Genomic DNA, 22,619 nt, shown 5'->3' with positions numbered 1-22,619 from the left:
TAACAATCCTTTCACCTGATCGGGTAAGGTAAGACAAAATGGGGGTGGTGAAATAGGAAACAAAAGTAAAACACAATTTAGAGAGATATAGGCAGAAAACACCGTTTATTATGATTATTAATGAGAGAAGTATTCTTACTACATACACAATTTAATTTCCCTATAAAAATCAACTATTTTACACTGCAGTGTTTTCCCAAATCTCCTGTATCGGAATACATAGAAATATCAGACTGGCAGTTTACAGAGAAAGCCGCTCGTGTAATGTAGTCAGTATAGTATAGTATATAGTATATAGTATACAGTATACAGTATACAGGTCAGGTACGGTATACACCAACAGATGGAATATTGTGTACTGGGAATACAAAGTGCTGGGATCACTCCTCACTAGCCAACCTGTCGTTTTTACTTTTACCTTAAATGGATGCAATAAAATGCTACAAAATTGACACATAAGAATTCGGGCTAGACCGGTAATGTCACTTGAGATAATATATAAGTTCTCTTCCATCTTTTAGTACATGTCCACTTGACCGAATGGGCAAATAGCCATTTCCAATTTCCTAGCTCTGTTTTCTACTCTATCTACCCGTCCTTTCTGACAACATTCCAAAATGAAGGCAATAGTGTTTTTATTTTAATGAAAATTAATTTTTAAAAAAACGAGTGCTGAATACAAATAATAATTCCACGAACTATATTATTAATGTAATAATTGATTTAAGTATATATTTAAATCTAACTTTACTTTATTGAAACAGTAGAGATCATCGAAAGCTGACTAGAACATTTTATAGTAATTTATGTACAAACCTAATAAACTAGATACCTAATAAATCTTCATCATGGAATATGTAACAATTGAATATTTTGTACAATAATACAATATATATTATATAATGTAAGTAAAGAAACAGCGCTCGGTTACAAAATGTTGAATGACGCCTCTCACGGGGCAGTTGTGCATTATGACTGGCGAGATAGCCGCCCACTGCCCACTCCTGTCGCTGGCTACCGGCTACCGGCTACTCATAACACCACACTGCCGGAAGACGGGACAGCCACCGCATCTCTTAAGCCTATTATATAAAGGCATCTAGATACAAGTCTACATTTATATCCAAAATGTTTAACACTTGTATGGGATTGCTTTTAGCCTTTTGCTTATAAGTGAAACACACGAGAAGAATTTAAATTTGACATTCTACAACTTGAAGCGGACAACACAGAAATTAGACAATAAATGGTACATCTTCGGCGGAACTACACGCCTTTGCGAAAATGTCAATCACATTTTACCGAGGGAATATAGCGATCGGTTTCATACCGTACAGTTAGGCGTTAGGCCGGTGTATTCACGAGCTCCGCGGGAACGCAACTCTTGCAATTATTACGTGGTATATATTATATATATCATACTTCATGAACACTTGACTTGTAAGTATAGTATAACAGTTAATTAAATTGTATAGTATAGAACGGGTTAGTGTACAACCCCAATAATTACGACTAAAAGAATAATTTATTTTTATATAAATTTGATGTATACATTCTCTCCAAAACACATAGATTGAAGCTTAATACATAAACAAATGCGGGCTGCTATTTCCTGAGGACCATTAATGTATCACACGGGAGTGTCTTTTTCGAGAATGTTTTCAACAAATTCTTCTAACTATAACGACTACAATTCCATAACTGTACAGCTTACAAAATGTTCAACGTATTTGGAAAAATTCTACGGATAATGTTTGACATCTTTTCTACATAGAATTTGTTCAAATATGGTGTATCGCTATATAAAAAAAGTTTTTATTATTAAGTAAATATTAAAATTCACATACACAGTAACCATTAATGTATAATATATTACTGTTTATAATTAAATTAACAAAACAACAACTGCTTCTATATATCACACTTTTGAAGATAAATATTTTACACATTTTCATTAAAATTATTGCTACAGCAAGGTTTTCGTTTCCTATGTTAAGTACGGCACCGCTGAACAGGAGCGTTTGGACGCCAGTGTACGAGTGCTGCGAGAATATCGGCTTATTTTACCAGAAATAACCGTTCCCGTCTATCGGGAGAGACTAATGACCCTAACACCCCACTCGTACGCTGACGCTTTTGCCAAATAAAGTTACAATTTAACTTAAATAATGAGAATGAACATTTTAATCACCACTAACAACAGAACAAATGTGGCATCGGTCAGGGTAAACAATTAGTGCATCACGAAGGAGACTCGCTACGGAAAGGACAAACTAAATGTAGGGTCGGAGATATGTAGAACCGGGGGTGCATCGGGTCGGAACAGAGTGAAGCCACACAGAGCGATACCGGGTGGAGCGGGGAATATTGCGGGTGTGGCGGCGCTCGTCCGGCGCTGGGAAGGTGGCGGGTGGCGAGTGGCGAGTGGTGCCTACAACACAACCAACAATAAGTCCTACGGCTAATGTAGGAAACACTCTCTGCACAGTATCATTTCCCCTGCGAACTCGGTGAGAAATAAAGCCGTACAGAACAAAGCCACGGTGACAGTATTGCTATTATTTACCTGACAAATTATCCATACACAGATCATTAAAACACAACATGCGTAGTGATTCAAAGTGTTCGAGTTATCTGATTGTGTCATGCGTGGTCAGTAATATTAATTGGTGTAGAATCTTTCAATAAATTATAGCTGTTAGTCTTTCTTTAACATGCTATCATTTCTAACAATGATGAGTTATTCTGAAAATAGAGTTCTTAAATTATTTTATCATGCTAGCAGTTTTTATTAATGTGATTATAGGTGTTTAATTCACAAAACAATAAATAGCTTTTCAATAGCATTTTTTATATTTTAAAAATATTTAAGTTAACAGGGTTAACCAATACCTATATAAATAAAAAAAATAATACAAATAATTATGTAATGCTTTTTTGAAATCTCCTTTTCTCTGCAATTTACATTGTTTAATATTAGACTAAATATTTCTCTTTTTTATGTGAAAATATTTTCATTCACGTGGAGGTGGTCTGGCAACAATCATTTTGTGAGGTTTTATTATTCTAATGCATTCCATTTTATTATACAGGTTTCCTATTAAATATTAATAATATACTTATCTATAAATTATCTGAACTTCAAATTGAGAAATAAATATTTAAAGTGAAAAATATATTGATATAATTGGTTGGTAAGTTTTAGTGAGAGAATGAGTAGAATGTTCATAAGTAGTGAAGGTGTTATCAAAAGAAACCTTTAGACTGCCAAAAGAAATTATCGTTTCACAAATGTCACAAATACTCGGTTCTATGTTACATAAAGGAATCGAATTTTCAAAACTACTGGAGAGACTAATTGCGGAATCGGGCAAATATTTTTAACAGTCAGAAGGTTAACTATACAACATGACATCGGGACTGTCCGGAGACAAAACGGGAGGTGTGAAGCGGAGAAGTGCGTACTGTGGACTCGTGGATACAAAATACTCATCCCCATATTGTAATCAAACCTTCACATCCCAAAGTATCCGACGAGCGTTGAGGCTAGAACCACCGCCAAAATGGACAGGCAAATCAAAATCATGATCTTCTTCTGCGCGTTCGAGGGTGGAAAGAACAAATGAATTAGTAAATTGTAAATACAGCAAAATGGCGTTACCTCGGGACAGGCGGGGTGATCTTATATGAAGTAACTGGATACATAACTGGCCACCAATATTCCCAATACAGTCAGGCAGATGAGGATCATTATCTTCTTCTGCGGGGGGCAATAATCATATGTCAAACCTTGAACTCGGGTAACATTAAACAAATCGTGCCAAAATTCAACCATTTCACACATCTCCGCATGTCAAGCGGCGAGTGTGTATCACATATTTCCCAAAACTAATATTTCATTGCTGCGATAAAACACAGAAACAGAACATTCAAGTATTTCATAGTTGTGTTTTTATTTACTTTTCGAATTGTCTATTTACTGATGACAACATAAATTATATCTAATGTTGGACAAGCTGGAAAAAAGTATTTTGTAGGTCATTTTCTCTATTAATATTTGAGAATTATTTCTAGCGATAAATTTTTAAGAAAATAATCTTAGTTTGACAAGTTTATAGTATTGAAAAAAATTCAAGTAGGGAAAATAAATACGGATACTTCATAATATGTAGGTATGTACCTCTCACAGCATAAATGTTACATATTATTTCAATTGTTGATTTAATCAAATCATCAAGAATTACACCAGATTCATTATGCTGTACCACACTCGCTTAAATACCCATCTTTGCAATTTACATACATACATTTTTTTGTTGTTGTCGAACATACAAAATTCAGTTTTGAAATTGATCATAATGAAGTGGGTAAATGGACATAAAGTTTTTATTTTGCCTTTGTCTGTTGCCTAGATATTCGATATCACGGTATAAAAAAACAATTAAATAAAAAACAAAAAAATGTAAATAAAATAAATATAATTATTGAACATAATATAATCATATATACATTATGAGTAAATAATAATCAGTTAAAATAAAGTTACAACAATAGGTAGAAGTAAAAAATAAAAAGGGGAAGCGTCAAGTTGTATCACGTGAAAAAGTGGTATCTGTCACAATGAATACACAAATATCCTGATGTTACTTCACATATTTTATCCGCATCAAAATTCGAAACATCAAATTATAAACAGTATTCTGTTACCAGAAACTAATAATCCACTTTAATGAACACATTAACAAAATTGATAAAAAATAAGACAAAGTAAAGATGTCTTCCATTTAAATGATGGACTATTTTAAAAGAAATTGTACAATAAATGTATCTCAATATTTATGTATTATTTGCATTACATTAAGAAAACTATATAGAACAAAAATACAATTCATATGAGATAAATTATTCATATAAAAAACGATTGAAATTGAAGGGCAAGTTTTTTAAAATCAACGAGAAATAAATTGATGTGGATTTTATTATCTCACTACACACAATATTGATACTGAAATTGAAAGAACAATAATGGATAGCCCATTCTTTTCATACAAGTACATAAATATATGAATAAGAGGTACATTTATACTATTTGCATCTGATAAATGCCTAGGACTACGAACAATGAAACCTGACAAGAATTTGCAGTAAAAATATTAAATTTAGTAATCAATAATAGAAGTTTTATTAAATTTTAACATCTAGATTTAGGTAATGACAGCTTCATTATAAAAATATAGTAATTAATGTAAGCTGAAATAAAAATATGGGAATGTTTATCCAGAGTAGCATTATTACTGAAACAAAAGGTAAAAGTTATTACTAAATAAAAATGACTAATAAGACTAAAAATATAAAATTTGGAAAGTTGCAGTAATTACTTACTCGGATAAACATCGAGTGATGAAGAACAATAAAATAGAATTTACATATGACACTCTAACTACTTCAATTTCTAATAATTATTAATAAGCAGTTGACATTTTAATATTTAATTGTAATTTCTGTATCGAATCGGGATCAATTTAACCCAAGCTCGAGTTTGAATTACAAAACTCCTTGTTTCGTATGTTGTTTTCAATGTACATATTCTAATATTTACATAAATAAAGTCACCCGGACCATTATTGAATCTTCATATTCGTCATCCTTATTAACCACCTTTCGTGTCAATATCCTTGGAGGTAATATTGCTTTGTTCCTTGCTTAATATAAAGTCAACAAGAAAAGCTAAAAACTGGGACTATATTATTGTTTGTCAAATGTCACCTTGAAATCAAAATTATGTGAAAATAAACTAGTGATCCAATAAATGAAAAAGTGTGAATAAGCAACATTAATTATTCATTTGGATTTTAATTTACAGTTATAAAAATCTATAAAATATACTCGAGCTACCGTAAGTTGATCTATGTGACAGTTATCAAAAATTGTATTTTAAATTTCCACGGTATAAATATTTTGAAAAACTTGTTGCATATTTTAAATTGGCTAAATAAAAAGAAAAAACTGACATACATTTAAAAAATGTGGAAACATTATTTTTCAAGTATTATTGACTTGAATTTTTTTGTGATTTTTATAAGAATTCAAATACTTTTTTAATTCTTGTAAAATTCACAAAAAATAAATTAAAGACTTGGCACCAAATCAATTTGAAAATTATTACAATAATATAATCTGCACTTTCAAGAGCTCAAACTTTTTTATTGAATATATTCACCCAAATGGTTGCCATTGATGTAGTTAATTTAGTTCTCAATCTCCTAATTTAAATGCATGTGTGGCAATCACGACAATCTATAATTAAAAAAAACCATTGTTAAACTAGAAACAATTTTTTTTTTAAATACAATCGACACAAAAATGTACACGTACAGTACAATTAGTAACTTACAGCGGGTCGAGTATAAGAATATAATCATTACAAGTATTTGGACATTTGGCTCTACGAACAGATATAATATTGTCGATGTAAAAGAGAAATTTTGTTCAGCAATTTCTCATAACTTTACTTACAGCATATCCTATAGTAATAATTATGATCTTAATTTATTTACACTTCATGCTGTTTTTGAGATAGACATTTTGTTAAAAGTAAATGAGATATTTAATTGAAATATTTGTGATAATCAACATGTTTTAAGAATAAAAACAATCAATAATAACTTTGAACTAGCTTTAGAAGAAAACAATTTAATTATACACTGAACAAATTATTATTTAAAATAAAAGGAAATTAAATTTATAAAGGGAACTCATTTAAATGCCTATTATAAATACTGACAGTTGTGACTGGTAAGAATCCTAACTAAGATAGTCCAATAATAAGAGATTATATAATAATCAACATGAAAATACAATATCTATTAATTTATTAATTGTCTATTTTTAAATTACTAAATTTTAATAGTTGATCGTGTAGTTTGCCAGTATCTTTTTTCCCAAGCTTCAGATCGGCAAGTCTTTTAAAAAAAATACGAATAAGGCCTTAGAAATTCAAGCATCCGAGTGCTGAGTAGCTGCAAAATGTCTAAGCTCAATAAATTACCCAAAAATACTATTAATTACTATTTTGTGTCCAATGCAGATATTAATTCAATTTAATGTACATAATTTTAAATTAAATCAGGTTGTGATATTTGAATATCAGTTTCAGTATGGATTTAACATCTGCTCTGTCTGAAACTTTTTATGCAGGTTAAGTAGATATGCTTGCTAGAGTATAGAATATTTTATAATGGAGTAATCCAAAAAAATCAAAAAGTCTTACAATAAAGAAAATAATAACGATAATAAATGATCAATAGATTTCACTCTAACAAATCGATAGCATAAACTCCATATGACACTTGTTCAAACAAAACAATAGTTTTGTACTACTTTGTCTGTTGATTATTTTGTTTAAAACAAAGTTATCGGTGTGTATATTCACATAACAAACCAATTAGTGTTAATCAAATTCTTTCATACGAATAAACAATGCCAACAAATAAAACACTCTTATTTTACATCATAAAGTATGTAATACAATCAGATCCCTTAACACATTGCTCTCTCGGATATTTGTATTATTTATTTCTCCATAAGGCAAGTCTTTATTTTGTATATTATCGCAAGATATAATTTATAACACAAATATATTAACACGGTCTAAATTATTACAAATGAATATTTAAAAGCTGGCCAACGATAATTGTTATTCTTGCGAGACAACAATGAAGTTTAGGTCACAAACACGCATAAATATTCTTACATTAATAATGAACAACATTGAGTTCTTATGCTTTAATAAATATAAATATATATCTACCGTCTGTCAGTCTAGCATTGAAAGACAGAGAAATAAATTAATATACTTCGTAACACTCAATAATTAATATTAACAATGATATGTAAATATTCACCCGTCAATCTGGAGAACATTGATATATTTCGATATATCGAGAACTAAGGAGAGAACCTTCCGCAAAATAATTACAGCTAAACAATAAGTAAATGTGATACTCGACAACTTTCCTGAGGAGTGTAAAGTTGCAATCGCCCAGCCAAACGATCCAACGTCCACTAAGAAATGAACAGTTACTTGGAAAAGCAAATTGCTAATTTGTATGAATATGAAAAAGCCACTAAATGCATACAACGATTTATTGTCATTATAATCACTTCATTCTAAATAAAGAGAAGAACTTCGAGCAACATTAAAGAAGTAGAAAAGCAAAAATAAGCGTAAAATATTATTTCTCCGACAAACGAAGATGAAGCGATGGAACTAAAGGTTTCTAGATGGTAATGACGGGTGAAATTTACAAAATCCAAAGAACTAACAACATAGCGAATAATTTGGTAGTGCAAAATGTAATGCTGGGTGTCGTAGTGCCGAGCGGGTCCTATAGCATTCTCTAGCCGCTAGCCTCTAGCCGCATCGCTCAACCGAGCGTACTTGCCAACACGATTATTAAGATAACCAGAGTTACTGATAGGCAGATAATGATGAAGATTTTTTTCTGAAAACAAAAAGTACATTCAAAAGTGATACCAAGTAAAGTAATGAGGCGATGAATTGTTGTAAAAGCACACTCGAGTTGAATTTCTAATGAGACTACATTAGTTACAGATTACTGCTTTTCTTGCTTGAACTTCTAATATAAACAAATCAAAAATACATGTGAAAGAATGAACGTAAAACGTGAGAAATTATGTAGATAATGATGTCAACTATTAATAATAATTTTAAATTAAATGGTGTTCATGTGATAAATAAAAAATCTAAAGCAAATCTCCAAATGCAGACATTATTATAATTTTTTTTCTAGTTATTTGAGTAAACATACGTTATATACAGTTTTTTTTAAATACTTCTTTAGAAACAAAGCTTAATGACTGAGAAAATACATATTTTCTGCTTCATTTTTAGCAGCAAAAAACACATTTCATTTAATCAAACAGAATATAATTCATCGTTGTAGCAAAAATGTTATATCAAATGTAGTCAGTTATAAAAAAACTAACATAAGAGGCAAATTCATGGGGGGAAACAACAATAAGCAACAAGGAAAGTTTATTCTACACAATCTAAGCTCCAATCACCACAGATTTATAGAAATACTACTAAACTAATACAAATGAATCAAAGCATTGCCAATTTTAGTAAAATGAAGTAAAAAATATCCATGGAAATTATCTTTGGTTTTTATATCGATATTTGAAAATGAGATCAAGTTATCGATGATGATTCATTTATATTATTAAGTGTTAGAAGCCATACAGAAAAACTGCCTAGTATTTTTAAAAAATAAAAATTAGAATTAAAATAGAATTTTCTACAAAAGATTTTTTTTATTAAATTTCCAAGAAGTTTTTCTGTAAGATACTAAATATTTTTGAATGTTATGTTACTTCACCCAAGCTTTTTGAAACCAAGTGTTTCTACAATCGGACAAAACATCAATTTTCATACACTCGCAATTCTATTGGAGCTTTAAACAAGCACAAGAGAGCCAGCCTATTCAGATTACAAACCTGTGAATATCGATGAGAAGAAATGATAAAAGATGTTCAACAGTTTTCCATGCCATAAATGAAACAACATGCAAAATTACTGACAACGCTTCGACAGAGAATTTACTTAACCAACAGCACGTCCACAAAAGGAAGAAAGACGATAAGAGAAATACTGTTCTTAATATGCGAAATGTCTAACAGTTGCGAGGCGTTATCGGAATGTTACCTTTCTGGCTTTTTGTTGATAGTATTGGGCAGTTTGCAGCTGTCCGCGCGCGTCGTCCACGTGTTCTGTAGTCTGGGACACATGGTATTCCACCCGGTTCACCAGTTCTCCCTGTTGGGGGCGGGAAAGGGCCTCGCGGAGGAGGGGAGGGAGGGGAAAGGAGAGATACCTACCCCTAGGTTTGGTCAGATATTGGTGTGTTAAATTGTTATTCAATAGTCACAGTTTGACAGGAGTATTAATAGATACGAAGGAGAGTCCCAAAAAATATCATAAAGATATGATTAATCGAAAAATAATTTGTGTTATGTTTCTGTTAAAAAGTAAAGCGAATTTAAATAATAGAAATAATCTAGGAAATAACATTAACAAATTGTTGAAGATTTTTTGGTTTAAATATTATTTACAGTCAAAACAGTTTTGTGAATAACGGATTAGTATATTTTTTTTTTAAATTATGAAATTCTTTACAAGGGTAGAGGGTAAGATAAAGGAGAGAGAAGGAAACGTATATAAACAGGTGGAAACCGGATCCGAGTTTTCATTAGGTTAACAACTGGTCAGTTGGTAGAAATCTCAAAAAGCATTATTTCACAACACGAACACTTACCAGAAAGATAATATATAGTAATTAATTTGTTACAATAATATTTACAATAAACAGATATGCAGACAGTAAGTAGTAAATCACAGTAAGAAAAATAAAATATATAATAAATACGATGTTAGTACAAAAGCACCGTGGTTCGATAGAGAATACCCAGATATATGACAAAGGCAAAATACAGACACCAGATAACAGAGGTCCAATATAAATGGATCGAGAAAAAGAAAATACACATATTAATTACAGACAGTCATTAAAAAAAAAAACATATTAATAGTAGTATTTTCAGTTAATGTGTTAAAACAAAATGTCGAGTTAGTTATTAGTAGAGAATAAAATTGACAAAAGAAAACAAGGCGAGAATGGGAAAGAAAATATAACGTCAAGTGCGATTAAAACAAATAATGGGTTAAAGACATCGAGAATCCATCAAATCAAACGTAAAAGTGCAAGTGACAGCAAACAATTCCAGGCGAGACAGGCACGGGGGGGGCAGGGGAAGGGACGAGGACAAAACAAAAAGAAAAAAACGCAAAATTAGCGATGCGTGTAACGCGATGTTTGTGTCAGAATATTCACTCACCCGACGAGCCTTGCTCTGATATTTGAGCGCCTTCTTGGTCTCCTGAGTGGCAGTTTGGACGTAATCTACCGCATGCTCCACATGGTATTCAATGCGGTCAATCATCTCACCCTGTTACATCGGAAGATCTATTTTTAATCTGTCCTTTTTAAACGAAAAAATCTACCGGTGTGATACGACATACAGACTTTCTTTTATCTAGTATTTTCTATTAGATACAATTAAAAACTGAAAAATAGATGGTGAAAAAATAAGAACTGAAAGTTGAGCCTGTAATTATAATAATCACCAGTTCCAGCTTAGCGAAGATTAAGCAATTTGAGAAATCTATACAAATCATTGTTGTGTAAAAACTACAAAACATTAACAGTAAAGTATAATAATCACCATCATTCCCTTTCTGCACCCAATGGTGCATCATCTTCACATGCGATTCTGAGGACTGTGTGACATTGCAGTTTAAAATAAATATTTCATGTCAATTGTCAGGAATCGAACGAGACCTCTCACGTAGGCAAACTAACTTATTACTACACCATGAGACGGACAATTAAAAATAAATTGAATATATTTTTTGCACTACAACAGACCAGAAGGCCCAATTACAGAGGTGAATTACAGCGCAAAACTCTCAGGCTTGAGGAAAATGTTCTCACCGGGAATCGAACCCAGAACCTTCCGTTCTAGAGTCAAGCATCTTAATCACTACACCACGGAGGCCGCCTATGGTATAAATATTTGTGCTTTTATGATAAACAATTTTCGAATAACACATTCAGAAAATGGAACTGGAGATAAACCTTGGAACTTAAATTCGGAGTCCACCGTGTTCCCATTGGACGACCTTGAGGCATCATTTCTATCAATAATTAGAATAATTATTTTTCAATTGGAAGAGATTATCCTGACCTGACTCTCAACAAGCATCGCCATGTCCATGAACATCCCGTGCAGTTCTTTGATGGAGTTCTCCAGTTTGATGATGTCCGCATGTCGAGCTTCTATGTCGGCTAATGTCTGCTTTGCTTGTTGTGTCTCCATTATAATCTGCAATGACAGATGTAATAATTTAGCACACATTAAAAGAGAATTCTTAGAACTTGTTTTAATTCTTGTGTGGCTGTGGTGTCACGAAAGTCTACAGGACTTGATATCTCTCTTATTTTAAAAATAATGAAGTCATATTTTGCTATAACAGGCCTAAATTATAAGAATATTTTTGTGCATTTTAGAAAATAGATCATTAAACATGTGTTAAATATTATAATATATTTTGAAATACTTTTGCTTAATGTTTTATTTTATTTTATTGGAAAGCCAACAGACAATTCATGAAATTAAAAGATACATATTATATTATAAATACATTTCGTAATGTCTAATTAGAGGCTCCCTCTTAATATTGATAACAGAATAACATAAAGTAAATTGAATTGAACGGGAATGTTGCGACCAAATGGACACCAAGTCGTTGGAATAATAGGCATCATCCCTCTGTAACTACACATGTGCATCAACTATCTTCCAGGAATTATCAAGCAGCCAGTAGGCCACACCACCTCACCCTTTATATCACCGTGAAAAAAATATCAATCGATCAAATAAAAATGATTTAATCCACAAATCCGCCAATTGAACAGCCCGAAGGAAACGGGTCCGGCCAGCAGGGCTCATTTTATGGTATGATTTGTATCACTGAATGAGGATCCTGCTGGCAGTACCCTTTTGGAAGGATATTTTTTGACCATTTTGATGATAAAAAAGCCTTTTTTTTAAAAAAAAGGGCTATTCTGTATCTTCTCACGGAGGGTAGAAAAGATTTCTACTGCATGTAACATGGAAGTTTTTATTTTTTACATGCGAATTCACTTTGCTTCATATTTGGCCAGACTGATGATTTAACGTCAAATTACATAAAATAAATTAAAAGTATTTATTTGACGTAATTTGACTTCTAATTATCAGTGTGGCCATATATGAAGCAAAATGTAGTCGCATGCAAAAAAAAAAAAAACTTCCATGTTTTAAGCAGTAGAAATCTTCTCTACCCCTGCGGGAAGATTCAGAATAGCACCCCTGGTAGGACTCTGGAAGTTGTCATTCATCAAAAAATTCAAGATAATTTTTCATAGTTCATTTGCTCATCTAAATCAATTTGACAAAACTCAAAAGATATTTTACTAATCGAGATTAAAAATTGAATGATAATCCATCAATGTTTTGAGTATGTCCAAATGTTTGCAGACTGGCTGGATTTCCTCTTCAGGGAGTTATTAAGATCTAAATTTGTTTAGCTAGGCTGCAAACATTTGGACATGCTCTAAACATTGTTGAATTAACTAACTGGTAAAAGAAGAAGTATAAAAAAACGGAAAATTGTTTTCAGGCGTTGCCCAGTAGGTGAATTGATTCAGCCGGATGAATCTAACCCACTCTTAATCGTAACCAGTTCTTTTACTTCACAAAAATCAACAGATTGAAGAGTTGAGGAAATGTAGATGTTCAAACATGGGCAGAATGGTGAATATTACACAGAGTGTAAAGTGGCTACTAAAACCAGCCAATAACAGGTCATAAGCCCTATAAACGCCTAGACTTCCATATTCCTTTCTCAAAAATATTTTCCCTCTGTCGCAACAAATTTAGATCTAAACGATAATCTGCTGTTTTTTGTTAGAATTTTTTTGAGGATTTTCATGCAGATTCTATGCAAAATAGACTCGGATTGAAAGTGCTCAGTACTGACCCCCTGCGTGAAGACAGCCGGATTGCCCTGTTCCAGCATCTCCTCCAGCTCCTCGTTGGTGGTGGTGCGGCCGGTGATCTCGAGCTGGCGCTGTATCCGCCCCTTGCAGCGCTCCCTGTAGTCGGTCTGCGTGCGGTTGTACTCGCTCATGACCTCCACGAACTTGCGGCTCAGCGTGGAGTGCTGCGTCTTCCTTATCCGCAGGTCCGCTGACGACTTGTTGGTCTGCTCCTCCTGGTCGATGTTCTGCTCTATCACTGTTACACCGACAGAATTATCATTACAATCAACTTCGAATCATTCGAGGACAATATTGGAGGGGCCACCTGGCCATGTTCTGTATAGAACAGTCACTGTTCAGTCCGACCCGGGGGGCGCGCCTCCGAGGGGAGGCGCAGACTATTGCCAGGGGAGGCGCCAAAAATTAAATAATTTCAATTGAAAGAATTAAAGCTAAATGAGGAACTTCAACCCTAAAGAAAATTGGATACAAAAAATGTTTTCTTGCGCGCGGTAAAAATTAGAGCATTAAATTGTACGACAAAATTTTTTGAAAATGTACGAAAAAAAAAAAAAAAGAACGAACTACTTTGAACGATGTCACTAGTTCATATGAACCAACCAATGATAAGAGCTGTGAAAGATATCCGGTTTACTTACCGTAAACAGACAAATCGGCAGAACTGAATGAGAATAAACGGAAGAGAATCTCTGACGTCAGAAATAAATAACTTTAAAAAATCATAACGCTGATAATACGATACATAAAATTTAAAAAAAAAATTGGCTTAGTTCATTAGTCTATTAACAAATACATTTTTTTCTTAAAAACCACTGAACTTCCTCATTGATCGATTTCGAGTGCAGCTTGTTATGGAACTACAAATATAATCATGCTGAGGAAACAAATGTGAGTAATTTAACTAAAATACATAATAATACTACAATATAGGCCAATACTCCCGAGATATTATAATTACATATTTCCATGCTTATTAATTTACTTCTTGCTGTGCTAGAAAACAGGAATCGAGTTTTAGTAAAATAGGCATCGAACCACGGACCTTTCAGGACCACAACTTGTTATATGTACATACATTTTTTTGTACAGGTACATATTAAAATGAAAAATTCAATTTATTTTAAAATACAATTATAACAGGTAAATGCATGCAGGGATGCACGGACAGGCAATTAAATATATAAAATAACATAGATGTTCGAAACATTTAAGGAAACGGGTGCTTGGCATTCTATCCTCTGTCTACTCTCACAATGAATTGGGATAATGTTAGTAGTACCTACTAAAACAGTAGGGAGAACTTAATATAGAACAACGGAGGTGTTTGAACGAGTGGGTGTTCTGAACGTCAGGCAATGAGGAAGTTCAGTGGTTTTTTTTGAATTTTTTATTTGTTAATAGACTGTTAAACTAAGTCAATTTTTTTTTTTAAATTTTTATATATCGTATTATCGGCGCTACGATTTTTCAAAGTTTTGTATTTCTGAAATAACTCCGCGTGTAACGTCAGAGGTTCATTTCCGCTTATTCTCATTCAGTTCTTCCCATTGGTCCAGAAGCGACAAGTAGACCGGAAATCTTCCATAGCTCTTAGATTATAGGTTGATTCACATGAACCAGTGACGTCATTTAAAGTAGTGCGTTTTTATCAAAATATTTATTATTATGTTTTCTGTACATTTTCAAGAAACTTTGACGTACAATTTAATGCTCTAATTTTTACCCCGCGTAAGAAAACATTTTTTGTATCCAATTTCCCGTAGGGCTGAAGTTCCTCATTGCGCATTCTGTACGCTAGGGCACTTCTCGTTCACACACATAAAAATGGTGGGAGTAAACATAATACAATCTATGAAACAAGATAAAAAAAGAGACAACTATCCGTGCCACCTAAAATAACAACATCGTTTGGTCAGAGGAGTCACGTGTACCTTGCTCCCAAAATTTACAATACACCACCTGTTGACTTAAAATTTTATACAAAGAAACAGAAATTTAAATAATTTGTTAAAAAATAGCTTCTGGATTTGGGTCCCGAGAACTGCCTTGAGATGGTAATTTGATAAATTGTTTTAATTCAATTACAAATTTAAAAGCTTCAATTAAACTAATTTAACAATAGAATCACTATGTAAAGCACCCTTGAGGTATTTTATTACGAAAATGGCGCTATATAAGTTTTCCATAATATTATTAATATTATGGTCACCCCACTAAAACCGTAGTATATTTGAACTCCGAATTATTGTTGCATGTCTGCCATTTACATTTTATGTTTATATCCATACAGTTTTATTTTTTATATTGTATTTATTTATTATATACTAGAACATAATGTAGATGAATGCCTCAACACGGGTTATGCTCAGTGAGGTGTTCATGTAGAAAAGAAAAAATATAAAGTTTTATGTGAAATAAATAAATATATGAAAAACCATTTTAACAGTAACCATACATACACAAGTGGCATTCTGGGAATTCATTGGAAATGGTTTGAGTGCGAGAATCAGAGATAAAATCGTCTGGACTGGACTTGAGAACGCAGGAATTGGACGGAAGATAACTGGGCCAAAGTAATTTAAAGTGACGAAACTAAAATCGGCATCTTCGGTAGTCATGGCGACAAGTTTGTTCATCAACGACCGGCCGAAAATTTGTTCCTACCGTTCACCACGGGCCACCACGACCATCATCCAATATCCCGTGTGGGCCAGCATGGCGAGGCATGGTGTTGGATGTCTGACACTCGTAGAGGGCAATATCAACCCCAAAAATAACAAGACGTGGGTCTTGAAGCTAAAACTGCTGCCCATTATCGGTGATTCGTTCGAAGGGGATTCTTTCAGCAGGGCGGTGCACCATATCACACCGCACGAAGCAACCATAAGTGATCCAGTGACCATCGTACCACTGTCCCGCGGTGGCCTGGCAATAGTCCTGACCTCAATCCGTTGAACGTTTGTGGTTGAAATCGTAAGTGCTGGTGTCGCGTTGGAATCCAAGCAATAAACGGGAGTTGATCGAGGCCATCATCCACTCGTGGTTCAGGGTTACCATACCCGAAGATCTACAGCGTTTGGTGGACACAATGCCTCGAATAATCGAGGCAGTAAATAAATCAGAGATACCCGACAAAATATTAGAAACTAACAGTTTTACAGAATGACAAACATTGAACCTAAAATCTTTAATAAACCATTCTGGCAACATGCTTGTGTTACTGATCATTATGCTTTAAAATTATTTTTTTTATGTTACATGTAATCATACGCATGCCAATATGTCATAGAATAATTAAGAAACGCAAATGTATGGATTTACCTTACCAGACATTTTCCACTAAGATTACAATTAAATCATAATTCAACCAAAAGTTTCCACAATTAATGCCACCAGTGTATATCTAAAAAACGTGTCTGGTTCTCTGTACTTTTTTAAAAATTATAATTTATAATTTTTTTCCCTACAAGGAAATGTGTTTTTTTCACCATGCAGGATCATAAGAAATAAAAATAGTTAGTATTTACACATTTTAATCAAATTAATAAATTAAGGAGATTGTATTCCCAGAAAACAACGTTGAGAAGCCCCGACATTAATTAGACATTATAATGAACTAAAGTGTACAAACCTTTTAATTTGGCTCTAACTTTGTTGGCTGTTTTCTTAATATCTGCCATAAGATCTTCTAACTCTTGTTTTGTTTCTGTAACAAAGAGAAAAGAAACACAATTAATAACAATACCATCACAGATTATACCAAAATTACTGCTATCCTTTCTGAACTGAGAGCAACCAGCGGCTGGTAGCACCGTAAGTAATGCTCATTTTAGGACACAAACGCCTACAAAATCTAAAAATAAATTATCAAATAATATGGAAAAACCCAAGACACAGAATAATGTAAGGTGTAATTAATTACATTTAGTATAAAATAAATTAATTTGAACATTTGAAATTTCTTTCCGGAACATTTAACTCAAGTGGAGATAGAACAGTCTGAAGTATAAACCAGTTAGTGTAAGAGAAAAATATGATTAATGATACTTGCGAAGAGAAATTGAAAATAACAAGATTTTATAAAGATAAAAATATTATTTAAAAAAAACGTTTTTGCAAGGTATTTTTAAGTAATTTCGTAAAGGTATCCCAAATATGAACCATATTCAAACAAAAGATTATAAAATATGTGTTAAATAACTTATAAATTAAATATATGTACAATGTTATTATTAGAGCACACATAAGAATATGTTTATGTATGTCCTTTTTCCAGATCTAAAATAAAATAAACAATGAAAAATAATATTATATATAAAAATCTATTTAAATTTTTTTTTAAAACACATACATTGAAAAACTCAGTTTGTATCCATCCAAAACCATCGTAAATTTTTGATTATCATTTTTTGATAATCAAAAATTTACGATGGTAACAGTATTTTTTTCCGTCCGATATAAGAATTTTTTTTACGTTATTCCCGATTTGTGAAAATATTTTATAATGGTAAATACAAAAAACCCAAAACGAATATGATTAGTGCAAACACAATAAATGATTCGTAAAAAAACGCGACAAATATTAAGATTTTTTTAGCTTCAATAAGTTTACGAACAACGTTATTTTCGTGTTTTTTAGAACGATGTTTGCCTCTTGAAAAATATAATAGCTATATTTCGTATACATGGGAAGACTAGGGATGACTATGAAAATCGATATGTTGGCTGCCGAGGACGAAGGAATTATTGACTTGTTTTCCATTTCCGTAGACCCAACGGCGCCGACACTTAAAATGATTTAAAATTATCCACGAGATATGCAAATACGAGGAAAGAAAACTTACGAAAATTACGCAAATGTAGCGATGCATCAAAATAATTTTCTAAAAAAATGGCAATAGTAGTTTCATTGCCGACGAATAAAAATATATCTTCAAAATCTACCCCTCGAACATTCTGAATACTTATTAATCGGGGGAGGGTAGTGATGTAAACAAGAAAACAAGTGTCTATTCGGGGAAGACGAGCTATTTATAACGCCAGAAGTGGCGGAAGAGAGTTTGCGATAAAGCCTACCTAGGGACACCGATATTTGTTCAAAGTCTGGTTGAGGTACGCATTGAAGACCCTGTCTAAAGACTACTTGGAAAGGATGTCTATTTTTGAATAAGTATGAACGTAGCTAGGGTATTGAAAATAATAAAAATAGTAAAAACATTTTTCTTTCATAATCAAAAGTTGGATTGATCGGAATGCATGAGATGATGGCCTGAGCCAATTACAACAGTTACACGAAAAAACATATATACAAGAAACTGAAGATAAAACTATGTCGCAAAGGCAATAAAATAATGGTATACAATAAACACGATAAATATATAAGACTTCGAGCTGAACCATGCAAATCCAACTTCATCCCACACTGTTTTAGTGGCGAAGAGATCTACGAAAGCCGGAGATCTATCCCAAAGAATTCCAAGTTATGTGACGAATTGACTTATCTACACATTCCGGACATTGGGGCATAAAATCAAAAGTTGCTCTTAGAAGATTTTGACTTCTGGTTACATGGTTGAGAACGTGAAAAGAAATTGATTGCAACAGAGATAGGTCATCACTTATAATATTAAGTATTTTAAAAATGCATATAAGGTCCATCTCAGTTCAACGTTTCTCCAATGAAGACAGATTAAGAGATTACTATATTTAAAAAAAGGAATAATTACCCTTTTGCAATCGGAGCTACCATGCCACTTTTCTTAGAAAACGGTATTGGACAGACTCGATATGGTCAATATGAGTCCTATAGAATGGATACCAAATTGGAGAAGCATATTCTAGATGAGGTCGAACTAGTGAGCAATGAAGAGTTTTGATGGTATTAATATTTTTGAAGTCCGTCGTCATTCTATTGTTAAAACCGAGAACTTTGAGATATTTGTTTACAATATTATTAATGTGTTCACGATATGAGAGTTTACTATCTAAAGTAATGCCAATATCCTTTATTGACGAAACCATTGAAAAGGAAATATTTTTTAGTTTGTAATTTTTTTTATTTATTTTTTATTAAGTTTTATTCATTTTAACAAATAAATAACATCCAAAATTGTATTTTTGTTCCCGCAAAGCCGAAGCTTGTCTGCGGGTTACATTACATTTTTTTTTAAATTTATAAGTAAGTACATAGTTTAATAATAATTAAAGAATAAGATATATTTATACACTTAAGTTTCACTTGCTGTTTAATAATTTTTTGACTATTTTTTTTAATGAAATTAGGTTTTTTTCTTCACGATTTTCAGCTGGTATTAAATTGTACAGTTTTGGTACTACACTACCCATTGTTCTGTCACCATAGTAGTTTTTCTGTCGTGGTACCATCAGCTGCTGTGCTGAATTGTATAGGTTTTTTTCGTCGCAAGAAAGATATTATTTTACATTCATCAATGTTGAGTTAAAGTCGCACCATTCATTAAAGCAATTAACATCCTGTTGGAAAAGAAGACAATCATTGGGAGATTAGATAAGTTTAAGTATCTTGTTGTTATCAGCAAAAATCCAGAATTTTGAAAAACATTAACAATATCATTTATAAAAATATTAAATAATAATGGACCAATGTGGGCTCCTTGAGGTTCTCCAGAAGTAACAGAGATTGGAGAAGACAAAAAATTATTCATTTGAATCTTGAATTGACACCGTTTTTTTTCACTAAGGTAAGATCTGAAAAATGATAATAAAGGATCCTTCATACCAATAGCTTGTTATTTACCCAGAAGAATGGTGTGATTGACTTTATCGAAAACTTTAGAAAAGTCTATAAAGAACATCAGTCTGAAGATTGTTTTCAAGAGCACAAGTGATAGCAGTAGTATAAGAAAGCTGATTGGTTGTAGTGGATTTGGCAGCTCGAAATCCATGTTGTTAATCTATCAATATATTTTTGAATACAGGTGTTATTTTTTTTGTTATAATAGATTCAAATATTTTTGGAACAATAGATAACATTGATATAGGTCTATAATTTTTGACATCAAACTTGACACCCGACTTAAAAATTGGCCTGAAATATGAAGTTTTCAAAGAATCAGGAAATGTGCCACAAGAAAGAGACATATTACAGAATATACAAATGGGTGTGGACAGTATAAATTTGCATTCATTTAACAACAATTCAGGAATACCATCAGGACCAATACATTTTTTCCTGCTCAATCTGTTTGAACAATAAAATACTTCACCTATAGATATTTCACACTTACTAAGATCTACAGTATCTATATAATTCAGGGAAGAGTTATTTGGAGCATAGGAATTATTTTTAACATAATATAGAGAAGAAAAATGATCAGCAAAAAGATTTGCAGTATCTTGACTACCAGTAATGTGAATAGCATTAGATATCATACTGGAAGGAATATCATATTCAGAACGTTTTTTTGCGACAAATTATCAGAACTCTTTGGGATTATGGATTAGTTTTAGTTCCGTATTTTCAATAAATTCATAGTAATAAGAGGTAATGGGTGGTCATTGGTCAATATTTAATGAATTTGACATAATTTGTATTGATAGAGTGGAGTAGGATAATGCGGAGAAAAAAAAATTGCACGCAAAGATAAATCCAGAACTCGGGGAGCTATAAAATTCACTAACAGTAATATACCAACTGATGTATCAACATTTGTTTATATAATTTATTAGCGGAAAATTATTTTAATATGACGTTATAAAATGGCATTTTATTGTTCTGCTGTTAATGAGACTTCTGAGAAAAAATGAAAATTATAGTTTTTTTCTTAATTTATGTGGTGATCAGTACTTCTTAGCTTCTAGCATCCATTGCGTCTCTGCGCATATTATATTATGGAGAACATTCCATTACTCGTATCTCGCCCTTTAATTTTAGACCAGAAAATCAAATGCAAAAATATTATCTCTAATGTTCTCTCTCTCTAAGAATGGTCTCGCAAGAATGCGATTCCTTTTATGACGTAAAAGGGCTCACAAAAGACCTTGCTCTAATGATTCTTGAAACTTGTCAAAAAACAGCGGATGCGAAATACTGAGTTTGCGGTTGGAAATAATACTCGCTGGTGATACTCGTAATAGTGGCCTAGAGCGCGAAAACCAGATTTCACAAAGGTTTAAGTATTAAATTGGAGCAACATAATTCGGGATGCTGTTTGTTAGAATTAAACGAGTTAGAATCACAAAACAGCGGAAAGGGGAAAGGAAATGGGAAGCAGAAAGGATAAATATTGTTTATCGATCCTGGATTTGACCCAGTTCTGTGTTTACGGACATAATTTCTAACGCGGAATAAACATTTTAAAACGGTGGCAACTAATATATCGTGGGTATTCTGCGAAAAAGCACTACGTAAAAAAATTGGTGTTTTGACTTACTCATGAGGTAATTTTTCTACAATCTGCAAAAACGCACTAAGTCCTATCTTCACTACAAGTCGAGATATTTTCTGTAATAAGTTAATATAACATACATCCGTTCAGAGAAAAAGTACTAAGGGACAAGAATGTATTCGGCGGAGCTTATGGAGCAGTACTGACTTGAGAAAAGGTGAGATTGTTGGTCGGCGACATGTTTCACTGATTAATTCGTTTATTTTTTGTTTAAATTATATGACATCGTGAACAATATTCTGTGTTTACTATATTAGTTTTATATCACCCGTCGGTGGGAGGAGTGCTCTCCCGAAACTGTAGAAGTGTTCTTGTAAAATAATAAAAATTGTAAAACACTAATAACAAAGTTTTATTTTCATAATAATAATTTATAATGAAGTGTTACGAAGTGAATGCCGATTCAATTAACAATATCGTATTATTATTTTAAAGTTTAAAATACAATTAATCTATACACAATTATCAGCCATTTCAAAATAAAAAGATGCACAAAAATAAACATTTC

At 32.5% G+C, this 22,619-nt stretch overlaps 1 protein-coding gene across 1 annotated transcript; it reads right to left on the bottom strand.

Annotated features, from left to right (window-relative positions):
- Positions 1 to 76: 76 nt before the first annotated feature.
- Syx1A (Syntaxin 1A) lies at positions 77 to 17,391 on the bottom strand (the record flags this gene model as incomplete). The annotated part of the gene is made up of 6 exons (XM_088241229.1): positions 77 to 2,431; positions 3,662 to 3,760; positions 10,918 to 11,028; positions 11,827 to 11,964; positions 13,664 to 13,920; positions 17,317 to 17,391. Coding segments are annotated over 5 exons (659 nt in total), but the record flags the coding sequence as incomplete, so codon positions are not given.
- Between the last annotated feature and the right edge of the window lie 5,228 nt (positions 17,392 to 22,619).

This window comes from Micrasema longulum, unplaced genomic scaffold, assembly GCF_059751315.1.
Source record: "Micrasema longulum isolate JH-2025_06_02 unplaced genomic scaffold, ASM5975131v1 h1tg002795l, whole genome shotgun sequence".
Lineage (NCBI taxonomy): Eukaryota > Metazoa > Arthropoda > Insecta > Trichoptera > Brachycentridae > Micrasema > Micrasema longulum.
This window is presented reverse-complemented; position numbering and strand designations above follow the sequence as displayed.